This window comes from Macrobrachium nipponense, chromosome 8, assembly GCF_015104395.2.
Source record: "Macrobrachium nipponense isolate FS-2020 chromosome 8, ASM1510439v2, whole genome shotgun sequence".
Classification (NCBI taxonomy): domain Eukaryota; kingdom Metazoa; phylum Arthropoda; class Malacostraca; order Decapoda; family Palaemonidae; genus Macrobrachium; species Macrobrachium nipponense.
The window spans coordinates 47,879,074-47,893,627 of record NC_087203.1 but is presented as its reverse complement, the minus strand read 5'-3'; the positions used below and the strand labels follow the sequence as shown (position 1 = coordinate 47,893,627).

Sequence of the window (14,554 nt, the reverse complement as noted above, 5' to 3'; positions counted from 1 at the left end):
TCCCCGTCTATCTCTTCTTACGAAGGGGAGACGGGCCCGCTCCCGAAGGAGCAGGAGGACCAGCAGAAGGAACCCCCCACCCCGTCCCACCGAGGTGGGACGGGCCCTTAGAAGTTTCCCGAAGGAGACTTCTTAGGGGGGGGAGGCAGCCTTCTTCTTCTTCGGCTTATGGCCTTAGAGTCGAAGGGGAAGAGGCAGCAACAGACGAAGATGACACCTTCCTCTTCTTCGTCAGCTCACGCAGGACAGTCGTCAGGTCCTCCATCCAGGCCGGAGTCGGGCCTATTGCCGAAGCAACACGGCCCGACTGCACCTGTCCGGAAGGACCTGGGACTCGGGGAAAGGACACACCATGGGCAGGACCAGCATGGACAGGCGCAGGAACCAGGAGCGACAGGAACAGCAACCAGCTCAGGAGCGGCAGGAACAGCGGCAGCGGTAAACACAGAAGGGACAGCCAAGCCAGTAGCGGGAACCACATCAGCGACAGGTACGGCAGGCCCAGCCATCGCCTCGTAGAATCATCGGCAGCCAGCGTGGTACTGGCGGCCGGTCCAGGGGCGAGCTGCTGGAAACAGCGGAAGTCTGGGGCAGGCAACACGAAGAAAACACAGAAGCGGCGGCGGCATACCCCTCCTCGGTACGGCCAGCGACCGGCCCTAGAAGCGGCAGACGGCGTCACCGACACAGCATGGGGAGTGTAGACCAGCGGGGGAAAGCAGCATAAGCGGCCGTGAAGGTTGTAGTGGAGACCACTCCAAGGTCACCGCCCCAGACCTCGCGCACCTAGACTCTGCAGCAGATCGTGGATGCTAGGCACGCCCTGCAGCCGCAGTGGTCCATAACCTGTCCGTCCAAGGTCGTTTCCCCACGGCTGTAGCACCTGCGGTAGCACAGACAGATTAGTAAGAGGGGTTCCCTCACGCACGGGGGGAGACATGCCCACCCCGAACGGAAGGAAGACCCCCAAATAAAAAACAAAATACGAGGAAGCTGAGCGGGGGGGGCAGGAAAGAAGACGAAGAATCGGATACCAAGGGAGTCGCGGGAGAGGTTTCCGACGACTTCCTGGCAGACCTTCGCTTCCCCTACCCCGCACAGCAGTGAAAAGTAATATGAAAATGAAAAGAAGGCTACTGCACTTTAACTTTGCGATTCCTTCATGCAAGAACTTAACAGAGGGAAAAAATCAATTCCCGGTAAGAGCGGAACTTGATCCTATAATATGATGCTATCATAAATATATCTGAAAATGAACAATACCGCTGCACTTGCTATTTCCACTTTCACAGCAATAAAAATCGTAAGGATTAACTTCCCGGGTAAGAGCGGAAATTGATCCAAAATTAAATTTGATGCAATTAATAAATGAAAATGAAAAGAAAACTGCATTGCGAATCCACTTTCATTGCATTCTATTCATACAAAATAAGAGGCTCTTGCCGAGCGCAATCAAGCTCTCGGCAACGAACGCACAGGGCAAAAATATAATGAAAAAGAGTACTTACATCTTTCAATTACACACTTTCGCCCAAAATACATGACTCGGCGCGAGTGCGCCCGCCCTCGGCACCGAGACATAATTCAAGGGTTCAATTCATGAAAAGAGCGGAAATCGCCGTCTCTACGGCGATAGCTCCATGTTGATTCATAATTAAGTAATGAAAATGAAACAGTGTACTTACAGTTTCATTTCAAGTCAAATAAAACCAAACCATTAGACAAAAACAATATAAACAAAGCATAACGACGATGAAGCGGGCAGAGAGCGATGACGAACACGTATTACACCCGCGGCCGAAAGCAAAAGTGATTCTTCACCTCTCGGGCGCGCGGGGCGCGCGCACGATCAGACAAGCAGTTAACTACCGTTCTCCCCTTGTTCGAAGCTTACGACCGTCCAGCTGCCGCTAGTTACCTTCCTATTGTTAAAGGACCGAGGGTTTGTATTACGTATCGGAACAATGTAATACCTGTACCACCGGGAAAGGTCATTGTCCTGGAAGGCCAGACACCCGCAACAGCAGAAACAACAAAAGAAGAAGAGAGAGTTTCCCACCCCCGACGGACCCGACACCAAAACCAAACCCGAACCAACACCATAACACTTAGCTAAAGAACCTGTAACGTCTTGAGAAAGAGAGAAAGCCCTAGAAGAAGAAAGAGTGAATGAAGACGTCACATTCGGAACAACTACTGGACCCCAGATTGCGGAAGTTGGACAGGTAGCGGAATACCCATGTAGGGCCTGCACTGAATGATATAGTGGCTAAATCACAAATATTACTGTCTTTCCAGGACAGCAGCGGAAACGCTGCGGAAAGCAGACTTGGGGGGGGATCTGAGGCGCCAAAGGTGGCGAAAACACTTGATCCATCCTCAACAACTCGTGTTTAAACCTGCCAGGTGGTTTGAACCAGACCTTATGGCAAAGTCCCCTTCCGAACACGGAATACCGGAAGGTCGAGACAAAACTTGTCCTAAAGAAAAGGACATCCCTGGAGGCACACCCATGGGGGCTGCCTGAGAACATACCAACAGAGGCACTGAAAGAGGTACCAAAGTGTGACTCGAGAAGCAGAAAGATGAGAAAGAGAAATGTCCTGAGAAGTGTTTTAGTAAAGAATGAGGAGAAATCTGAGACGGTGGAAACAGCGAAGACGAAGTGGAGGAGAAAGGAGACGAAGCCATCCTTTTAAGGGATAGAAAATACACTGATTCACTCCCCCTTTGGTAATCCAGACACATTCTTTGGTAAATTTTGGGAAATTCCTAAGAACATGGTCCCAAATGTTAGAAACCCCAGAAGAAAGCACTGTCTGACTAACAGTCTGTACCCTTGAGAAAGGCCCAACCAATTGGCATTATACTACGCCAAATTAAATGAGATACTCTCCAAAGAGTTCTTACCAGACAGGCCCTCCGAATTAACCCCCGAAAGGAATGGAACCTTCGACAAAGAAGGAATGTCATCTCTACTTTCTACTACAGACCCTGACTCAACAAAATCTATTGAAGGCTTAGCAGACTTAAAGTGTGGCACACTAGCGGAAGGGAACAAAAATTCTGAGGGATCCAAAGGGGACCCACATCTACCAGGGTTGAAATCCGAACCCACGGGTAGCTGCCCTTGCAACTTCTCCTCCAATAACTCTACCTCTACCAAGTCTCACCTAATGCTAAATTACTTTTACCACTTACACATTTGGGGGAAAGGGGGGGATTTGGCTACTGACACTGCCTGCTCCGCGCCGGGGGCCAGCAGATCCTACCCTCCGGGTTTGTGATTCTCCATGACCACCTGTATCCGTTAGGGCTGGTTCTGGAACAGGCAGGGGAGCTGAAAGAGAATGATTAGTAATTGGTTCCCTATTGCTAGAATCTCTGTCTTCGTTCAATTATGCCATTAAATTAGTGAATAGACTTGTCATGCTTTAAGACAGCCTATCCTCTAGTTTCCTGAAAAATACTGACTCTAGATCCTCAGTATCTGCCTTCTTAGGCTCAGTGGCTCTCCTAAGCTTGCTTTTGGCCACTAGCGCCTTCCTATGTTTCAAATAGCCTTCCATCTGGTCTCCCGACCAGTCCCTACATTCATCACATCTTTGATTCAAGCTACATTGTACCTTTCTACAACTAATACACATAGAATGGCGATCGTGTCTGAGAGTACTCATCCTTCGTTTGCAGGCCAAACAGGACCGGTGTGCTCCCACGTCATCACTGCCGGGCTACCCTGAGTGTTGTAGAAGGGGCTGGTTTCGAAGGGATGGGTGAAGAGATGTCCTTAGTTGATGAATCCATAATCCAGGCCAAGTCTGTCAACGTCTTAAAACAGCAAAATTCCAAAGGACTAGTCCAAAAACGTAAATCAAAAAGAAGTCAAGGACGTCAACAACAGATTTAGATTTATTATCCAAAAACGCTGTGGGGGTCAGGCTAAGAGACCAAAATGTTTGCTTGCAACAGGGTGCATCCTGTCAGGCGAGCTGAACAAAAAGCGATTGGAGGGGGGGAACCCTATGCTGGCCGGTTTCTGGCAGCAATGTTGCCAACGGTAGGCAGGTAACTCAGTAAAGTGTTTACCTGCAGCGTTGGTAATCCTGACAATTAAAAATTTTTTCCTCAGTGTGGGTAAATATGTGGGGGTTATGTTCGGGCTGGTTAGGTGACCAGGGCTAACTCAGATGTTCAGGGAATGTATTGCAACTTGCACTGCTTTATAATGAGTTTAAAGGATCATGTAACAAAAGAGGGACACCACAAGACACCTGGTGTCTAAAAGTTAAAAGACTTGATGTTAATGTAGAAAAATAAACATAACTACTTGGGATATACAGGCAGTCCCTGGCTTATGATGGGTCCGGCTTACGACGTTCCAAGGTTACAACGCTTTTCAATTATATTTATCAGAAATTATTTCCAGGTTTACAACGCTTACAACACTCATCTGGCAGAAGAAATATGACTCCAAAAATGCAAAATAATCAATATTTGAAGTTTTTTTTTGATGAAAAATGCAATAAGAATGCAGTTTCCATAGTTTTTAATGCACCCAAAGCATTTTAAGTAAGATTTTCTTAGGATTTTTGAGGATGTTCCAGCTTACGACGAAAACGATTTTTTTTTTTTTTTCGATTTTTTCGGCCTTACAACGCGTCTCAAGAACGGAACCCCCATCGTAACCCGGGGACTGCCTGTAATATATCTATATATAGTATATATATTTCAAATTCTTTTATTTTACAAGTTTAAAGAGCAGTGACCTTACCTCCGGTACTGAGATACAAAAACCTTGGTCTGTGTCTTTTCCTCCATTGTCCCTGAATAGCATGTGTTGTCAGGTCTCGGAATGGCTGTGGGGCGCTGGTAAGTGTTGACCTGCACAACAAATTTACAAATGAATGTGAGTGCATCAAAGACATACCTGTACAACTTGGAATACTCAAGGACATATTTGTGCAGTTACCTTGTAATTAGTACAACCATTTTCCAAAGCACAAAACATTCATTGCACAATTCAAGATATAACTAAAGCAAAATCTAAATTTTCATAATAAAATTTATTATTTAAATACTTACCCACTGTTAAAGTTAGCTGTATCTCTGCACCGATTATTTGAATTGGCATTCAAACAAAAAATCGAATGGCTGTCCGGATGACTAGTTTACCTGTTCTCCACCAGGTGTGTTTCGAATGTTTTAGCTCGTCAGAATTCTCCTTGACAGCCCACTAAGTTGTGGGGAGGCTGGGTGGGTCTACTTTAACAGTAGGTAAGTATCCAAATAATAAATTTTATTGTGAAAATTTATATTATTTGAGGTGAATCTTACCTACTGTTAAATTTAGCTGATTCCCTCATTAAGAAGAGGATGGTGGGTAGTGCAGCTAGACATAATTCTGCTCAGCCATTTGAGTTAAAGGTTTCTTACATGAAACCCAAAATATTCTCACCTGATCTGGAATCCTTGGTTGATTTTACTACCACCAGAAGTTGGATTCCATTCAGAGAGCAAGGCTCTCATACATATGCAGCAACGAGCAGCCTTGTGGAGAAAACCTCCTCGATTCAGCCAGAATGAAACACAAGCGGTATAAGGGAACCCTGTGCCTGGGTCCAAAAGCCCTATAAAATGAAAGTCACTTAAAATACATACCTTTACAATATAAAGGTACACTCCTATACAAAATTTGTTCCTTCAAGCTCCCCAAAATATTAAAACCCGGGATTTAAACAAAAGAGCTAAAAAAATTTACTCTTTATCGGTTCAGGAAAAGACTACCCACTACTAGTAGTGGATTAAGGGCTTTACTTTTTTCAAACACAATTCTGTATACTTAAGGTAGTGACCGGGTAAAAGCCGAATTGCACTTCTACTGTGCCACATCAATCCTATTCTGGCGCGACAAATTGACTTAACACTAAATGAAGTTACAACTGCTGCTCACATTATGAATGTTTACCTTCAATAAGGGTAGAAGATATGGAGCTAGGTCTCATGTACTAGCCTAATCAAATACATCACAGAGAACCTCGTGTTCCTTGACAAAGACGTTATAAGTTTCTAAAAATCACAACACAAAAGGTTAACTTTGCCTCTTCCAGGCTTAATCTTCACATATACATTCTAGTTTTTCTAAAAGCACAAAACAAAAAGTTAACTTTGCCTTCAAGCTTAACCATTGGCAAAGACAGCTAGGTTTTCTAAAACCACAAAACAAAAGGTTAACTTTGCCTCTTCCAGGATTAACCTTTGACAAAGATGTTCAAGGTTTCTGAAAGGATGATAAAGATGTTCTAAGTTTATATATCTGATAAAATTTTGATTGTCCCAACAGGATAGAGAAGTTTCCTCTTCTTCCCCACTAAGGGGTTACATTGGAATTCTTAAAGGTCACTGTAAAACGTAACCTTAACATCACCCTCAGCTCTAACGCAGAAAGCTAAAATGGCATTCCCTCTACAACAGCTTAAAGAAGGGTGCTGGCAATAAATGTACTTATTTACTGCTGCTAGTGCTAAATAAAAGGTTTCATAGTAAATTCAGATAAAGTTTAGACCTGCATCTAAACTCCAGAGATGAAAAGGCTTCATCTAAAAGCATTTGATGCAATACTGAGGAAAGTTCGTATGGAACTATAACTTTGGAAGTAGACAGTGAAAAGTCTTATCATCCCTAAACAGAAAACATTGATGTCTACAAGGTTCCAGGTGCTGAAAATTCCACTAGAATGACACCCTCAGCAATACACAGACCACTGCTTCTGACCCCAGGCAACGGATGATTTCAATTAAGGACAGATCCTATGATAACTTGAAAATCTTTATATTGGGAGGGGACATTCTAACATCTCCAAGCAGTTAAGGAGATGCCTAAGTTAATGGAAGTGTATGGAATTGTGTAGTAGAGTTGGTTTCCTCTTAATGGAAGAATAAGACATATACCAAGAGCATTGGAGATTCTGAAAATTATTTGCCCTGAGGCTACAAGGGCTCTACAGGAGTCACTAAGCAATTCTTGAACCTGATATTGCTCAACAGTATTCAGATAGATATGAGAGGCAGACCTATGAGTCTGAATTAGGCCAAAATTAAGGAAACATTCACTGCTCAAGCCTGAGGGCCATCAAAGAAGTAGTAATCATTTGGTTTTTCCTGTTCATCTACATGCTAGTAAGTCTAAATGAGTGTTCCTTAAATCCCACACCATGTGCCGAACTTATGGATGTAAAGGCCCTTGTAGGCAGTTTGTTCTTTTTGAATCCCCAATTGCCAAAATAATGTCCTTCCACAGAATGATTGATCAAACCAATATGTCGTTTCATTTCACTCAAAGCAGCAAACTTCCCATAAAGACTTTGTTTCTGACCAGGAATAAACCAGCTAAGCATCCTGATGTTCTTTCCACTGCCCTGACATCTGAAAAGTCTTACCAGGTGTAGTGTTGACCAATCATGCTGCATGAAAGTGAAATGACACTAGTTAAACTCTGTGTTGCATGACAAAGGGAAAAGACCAAAACCTGGAGTTACAGAGTCCCTCCTACAGTCCTGGAGCCAAAGATGGTTCTGGATTATTTACAAATTTAACCCTAAATGCCTATTGGACGTATTTTATGTCGACTAAAATTGTCTGTCATGTGCTTAATTGACGTATTTTACGTAGACTAAAAAAGTTATTAAAAATATTTGCGGAAAAATAGTTATAGGCCTACTTGGCAAAAAATTTTGAATCGCGCCTTGAGGGATGCTGGGAATTCATGGATCATGCTGTTGTTTTGTTTACAGGCGTTACCAAGGCGCGCATGCGCGAATTTCTTTCTTCTCGCACTAAAAAGCATAAGCGACACATCTCAGAAATTCTTTTGTCACTTTGTCGTAATTTTTGCACCATTTTATATTAGCCGTTACATAGAGTTTTATATATGAAAATGTGGGCAATTTCATGTAGAATACAAAAAAAAAAAACCCATGGTTGAAGCTTTTATCAGTTTTGAAATATTTTCATATAAATCACGATAAGTGGCCAAATTTTAAACCTTCTGTCAACTTTGACTCGACCGAAATGGTAAAAAAACGCAATTGTAAGCTAAAACACTTCTTCCAAACCGAGTGAGTATAAACATGAGGACATTACCCTGCAGCATCAGAATTGAGTTACTTGTCTTCCTCACTAAAAAACTCCCACTGATGACAAACCCTAAATCTAGCTTCACAAAGTCGCTGGGTTGGTGTCTCCACCTCTCTAGGTTGACGCAGAGACAATGTAGCTAAGTAAAAGGTAATAACTCAACAAGCTAGACTGAAAGTCCATCAGCATGTCTGTCAGTCTCCAGTTCATTTCCCCACAGGAAAGAGAAAGAAAGCGAACCTCCTACTAAAGACTGTTAAAAGGACCAATAAGTGTTTGTATTGAAAGAGGCGGTCTTCAGCTCTCCGCAACTTTATAAGACACAAGACAGGGCAACAGGAGGAGACAGCTGTCGACAGGAGGTAAACAAAAGAGCTTAAAGGATTGCTCCTTCTTCGCAATCTTGGGTGACAGAAAGCGACACTTGTTGATAGGAGGTGACAGCAGCCGAGTGCAGTATTGCATCCACCACGACTCAATGAAAGGAAGACAGTTTTAAGCGACTCAGGACTCGGCCAAGTCCGCATGAGTCAACTACGTCCACACGAGTCAACAACGTCCACATGAGTCAACAACGTCCGCACAAGTCGACTGAGGGAAAGAAAACGAGGTGCAAGAACATAGGAAAGATTGGGATGCGGTGGGAAAGGAGTTACAACGACTCTCCCGCCTCATCCGTAAGCGAACGTACATACTTGAAAGCATTCCTATATGAAACATCGTTAGAAAGCTATGAAGCTAGAATAATATCTAGCTTGGAGAGAACCTTAGATACTACAGATAGTGTAGACTTGAAAGAGAAACATTAATCGAGGCAGTAGTAAGATTTGCTGATAGCCGAAGAGGAAGCAGGCACAGAACGAACACAAGCATTACGAAGAAAAAGGAATATGCTAACAGATGAGAATTTAGAATAACCAAAACATGAGATAGATAAACAGTCGACTGAGTCGACATACCTGAATGTGTAAAACTCACTATTGATATATTATCATTTCAATAAAATTATCTATACCTATATTATATATTATTAATCCTATGCATGCTAACACCTCAAAATAGGCGTTGATGACGGCAGACCATGAAAAGGGTGAAGTAGATATTGGAGGGTACAGAACCCCATTGTCCCGACTCCCGAGAACCGACCCGGTTCCCTGGCAGTGGACATTACCAACAAGGGCACCAACACCTTATTTCTAACAGGGAACATGAAAAGGAGCGCACACTATGGAGGGATACGGAATGTTCCCGTCACAAACTCAATTCAACTTGTATTAGAACTAAAACTAGGCTTAAGGGGGCCGGCCGGAACCCCTATATATGGTGGTATAGGGCGAAAAATGCAGTCATGAAAAAATTCATGGAGCTTCATATGGCAATTGAGAATACGTATACGAAATATTTCGTCAAAATTCCTCTTACTTTCGTAGTTACAGGGTAATTAGTTAACGTAACTCAATAAGCCTAAAACATTGATCCGTACAAGAAAATGCAATATTTCTTCTATTATCGTAAATTTTGATAATTATTGTCAAAGAAATTGGGAGAAATGGCATCTATAGACATTCCCCGAGTCGAGAAGGAGACTTCAGGCTCAGCTACCAAGTCCAGTCCTGATTTAGTGCGATCACAGACTTCAAGTAGTCTACACGTTCCATTTCACCTCTGACATTCGCCTGCGTTTACGTATGTTTATGTATGTTTCGGGAAGAATTCCATCATGCCAATGAGGACAAGACAAGGAAAACATCTCGCTGACATACAGACGAAGAAAAATCGCTCAAGTATTGTTACAGAATATCATCAATATATGCCGTGAGGTCGTAGGGAAGGAGAGAGGGGTGGGTTTGGCGAAGTAAGGGTTTGCTTAGTAACGCCCCAGTCTTGCTTGACAGCACACGTCACACTGTGCCCAAGGCTACGATCTTTGAGCAAAGAGATCTTCATTTATGATAAATAACAAAGTTTTGGTTTTTTAATACCCAAAATGGAATATGAAATTCATAATAATCATGATTTATTAAATTGTCTTTGTAAAAAGAGTACGCCTTCGAGTTTCACCTCTTGGCATTCTCTTGCATTTACGTTGGTTTATCTTTGTTCCGGGCAAGAATTTCATCATGCCAAAGAGGAAAATACAAGGAAAACATCTCGTAACATACAACAGAAGAAAATTCGCTGTAATAAGCCGAGTTAGTGAAGGGGAGAGAGAGAGAATTGCGTAGGAAGGAGTGCCCCATCTTGCCTCAAGCAGCCCCAGGCTGCGATATATGAGCAAAGGGATCATCATTTATGATTAAATTATGATAAATAAAATAGTTTTGGTTTATTAATACACAAAAAAGAAATACACATTCATAATAATCATTATTTATTAACATTGTCTTTATAGAAATACGAAGGAAAACTTTGAACGCCCGTATCTCAAAACTATACTTATTGACCTTCAAAATCTATCTTCTCACTTAGTTTTAAGCTATAACATTGGAATGGTAAATAACTCAGAAAGACATTATAGAACAATCAAATAGAGCCCTTTTTTCCAATTTTTGTTTTCGTATTTTTTTTTATAAATTTTTTTCTCCTGATTTATAGGGTTTATTTTTTTACATTGAAAATTCATATCTAGCAAAAGATGACTTTTAGAAAAAAAACTCTCCATTCGATGGAGGTCTACATCAGGTCTATATATGGTAGTAATCCCAGGTCTTAATATTAAATATCAAGGGGAGGAGATAGAATTTGAAAATGGGTTATTTTCGGTATAAAGTGCCCTGGCGTCACAAAACCGAAGGTCAGAGGCGAAAATCATATGCGGTTTGGAGATGTCCCAAGTCACCTTATTAAGTGGTATGAATATCAAAGTCCTGTCCTTAAAAAAGGGCATTAGCCGGCCGGCCCCCTTAATGTTGTTTTAACTTCTCGTTACACTTTTCCTGAACTGAATGGGGAGCAGAAGGCGGAGCTACAAAGGAAGTCAATACCAACGCTATCAAAATGCCTAGTCTGAGTAGGGATAGCTGCAGATGAAGGGACAAAAAGTAGGATAGAACTGACAGGTTTAAGTCCTGACCTAACTAATTGCTTTCGCAATCTATTGGTTTCCCATCTTTCCTAAATCTGACATATTCAGACATAAATATCTCAGAACAATTCCCTACAATTTTCACATCTAGTAGTTCCAAGATCACACTCTGTACCCATGCAAGTACAAACCGAATGTTGATCAACTTCCAATACCAACATCCTGACTACACCAAAATCATTCCTACATAGCCTGATGTTATTGGTTTTGCTTCCAGTGGGAGATATCCTAGGAAAATGAAATTACAATACTGTAAACAGGTGTAAAACAGCCAAACTTCATAGAATACCAACAATTGCCTAACCACCATGGCGGATAGGGGAATTCTGACAAGAGCTAAAACATTCAAAACACACCTGGTGGAGAACAGGTAAACTAGACAGTCATCCGGGCAGCCATTTGATTTACTGTTTGAATGCTGACTCGCCTAATCGGCGCGGAGATACACCTATCTTTAACAGTAGGTAAGATTTATCTCAAATAAAGAAGTTTCCATAATAAAACTAATATTGTAATACTTACCTGAACACCTGAATTAGCCCTGGTCACTGACACCCCGAACTACATCCTCACAAAGTGGGTATTTAACTGTCAGCACTACCAACGCTGCAGGTAAAATCTGTCTACTGAGTTACCTGTGGTATCGTTGGCAACACTGCTGCAAATACCGGCCACTAGAGGCCTACCTCCTCAACTGATATCACAGGTAACCCAGTAGACAAATTTTACCTGCAGCATACTATTAGTAGCGCTGACAGTTAAATACCAACTCTGTGGGAAAATTTAGGGAGATGTAGTTCGGGCTGGTTAGTGACAAGGGCTAATTCAGGTACGTATTCAGGGGGTGTATTGCAATACGTATCGATTTTTTACTGGTTTCTAAAGTAGATTTTCCATTAGTAGTGTTTCATATCGTATTATTATTATTATAATTTTATTACAATTTGAAATCTGCTCAGAAAAATGGACTTCCTTATCTAGACTTTTACTGGGTTTCCTTAGAATAATTTATTGATCACCTTTTCCTATAACTTGTTTCTGTCTGCAAACTGCTTTCCCTCTGAAGCTCTCTTGGTTTTGTAGTCTGTTGACTCTGTCCTTTAGGGTTTTCAGCAATAGATTTATAAAAAGAAAGAAAAATCTAACTCTACAGTACCCAAACGGCATTTCCAAAGGCTCAGATAACTGAAAAACGTACAATGAGAAGAATCCTGACCTACAGGGAACGAAACTTTACTGACCTTTTCAGGTTTGTTCATTGCTGGCCAAATTTCGCCTGAAGACGAGCTCCATGCCACAACGTTGTTCTCTTCAAGCCTCATTCTTAATGCCAGGACACCTTTCCTGAGAATACGGGGTGTCGTCTGAGGAAAATGCTTGAAGGATATGTTTCCGAAAATCAGGTCTGGACGGAACAACTGGTATACCCTGTCAGACGGAGACAGGGATCCAAGTGAGAAAGGTGCTGCAGTTAAAACTATTTTAAAAAAGAAAAAGTATAAATGAATGATACCAGTTATTAACCCCTTCTTTACCGGGTGGGTGAGCAGAATGTAAACATTGCGGTTTGCTGCCGAAACTGAATCTCTCGTTAGTGACTCAAGTTTGGAGGGGTGCCGATCGTAAAAATATTTGCCAAAAATACACTAATCAAGACAGGCTAATGAAATTATTCAGGTATTAGTTAGCACTATAAATAACGCAATATTCTCTGTTAGTTTTTTATCATCCTACAGGGAAAATAAATGATTTTATGAAAAAAAATGTGAAACTCAGTGTCCCTTGTACAAGGGGACACTGGTGGTCGGTGAGAAAACTACGGTCTTGAATAGAAATTCGGTCTTACAGAATGTTGGTATATCGCACCTGGAACATGCACATAAAGTATTATCAAAATAGAACCGTAAATAAGCACGTAATAACAAAAAAAAAGAGCAAAAACTAAGCGAAAGCCCCGCCAATAAATATGGAAATCGCAAATTTTATAGTATATCGTTTCAAAAATTGGTCAATGTCATTTTCTACGTTTTCTAAGATTAGTTTCATCACAGAAACAACTTTAGGGGCATCAGGGGGTATCTACAACTAATTTTTTCAAGTTTCTTGTCCTCACAAAAAATCGCTTTTTCTCTGGTTTTGGTTTTTTATATATATAAAGTTTACTATAAGGCTTTATTTCTACCTTCATTTATCTGGTGTTCATATCTTTTATTTGTAAAAATGTAATGTGAATAAATAAATAAATACAGTAAATGATGATACAACTGGTTTTTTACTTGGGTAGAAGTTATTACATGTTTACGCTTGTCTGGTTTTTGTGTGATTTTTTGTTGAGACGCAGTTCATCTGTCACCTACACACTACTATAAGCAATAATAATATTTTTTTGGGTTCATCATACGTCTGGCATCGTGTCATACTGTTTATTTTGCTCCAAAACTCTTCAAACCGAAATTACAGAATGATTGGAAGTCCCTATCTGAAAAGAGGAGTTTTGGTGGTACTATGCGTACCACCTTTATGCACCCGGTGCGGTGTAGTAGACTTGAATGGTGGTACCCACCTACCTCCAAACAAACTTTCGGTAATGAAGAGGTTAATCTAGAAGTACCATAAGTCCTCCTCCATTATAAACTAAAAGGACATGTATATATTGATATAATACTTGAATGCCAGAGCAAAATGAAGTGTGTATGCATATCTGCATGAAGAATACAGGGGGGGGGGGGGGGGGGGGGGGGGGGGGGGGGGGGGGGGGGGGGGGGGGGGGGGGGGGGGGGGGGGGGGGGGGGGGAGGGGGGGGGGGGCGGGGAATATTGAGTACAAGCACATACAAAGTGGAATCACAGGTGCGCAAAGCTAGTTTGTAATACCAGGTGCAGATTTGACTAAATACTGTATATTTTAGGAATGTTTCTTAATTGTTTTCATCTCACTTTAAAATACAGACCCCACCTACTTCAAATAACTATTTTGTCAGCAATCCATCCGTTTAATTCTACAAAATGCTCAACCAAGACAACAAAAACCTCACAGGTACTACGCACCTGAGAAGATGCGACACCCTATCATAAAATCCTGGTTTGTCCTTCAGGTGCAAAAGGATGTTTGCTCTCCAGGCTGTCACGTCCTCCAGTCTTGTTATGAATCCGAGAATCCTGCACGACAGAAGAACCTGCAGAACCGAAGGGATGCTGTGAACAACACTAAAGTCATTCCTACAGTGAATGTGTGAGGTGGACTGATGGCACTACCTCTCTATAGGGCCTTCATGTTAAGAGATGAAAAACACTTACCAAAGAAAGACTCGAGGTCAAGTTGAAGAAAGATGAGTAGC

At 41.9% G+C, this 14,554-nt stretch overlaps 1 protein-coding gene across 1 annotated transcript in view; it reads right to left on the bottom strand.

The window, feature by feature from the left end:
* Positions 1 to 14,548, bottom strand: part of LOC135222760 (uncharacterized) — a 73,860-nt gene extending 59,312 nt beyond the window's left edge. Inside the window, exons 1-4 of the mRNA XM_064261013.1 lie at positions 14,514 to 14,548; positions 14,265 to 14,392; positions 12,459 to 12,645; positions 4,772 to 4,881 (exon numbers count right to left, since the gene is read on the bottom strand). Coding sequence (XP_064117083.1) covers positions 4,772 to 4,881; positions 12,459 to 12,539 — 191 coding nt within the window. The 5' untranslated portion in view covers positions 12,540 to 12,645; positions 14,265 to 14,392; positions 14,514 to 14,548. The remainder of the gene's footprint in view (positions 1 to 4,771; positions 4,882 to 12,458; positions 12,646 to 14,264; positions 14,393 to 14,513) is intronic.
* Positions 14,549 to 14,554: the final 6 nt, after the last annotated feature.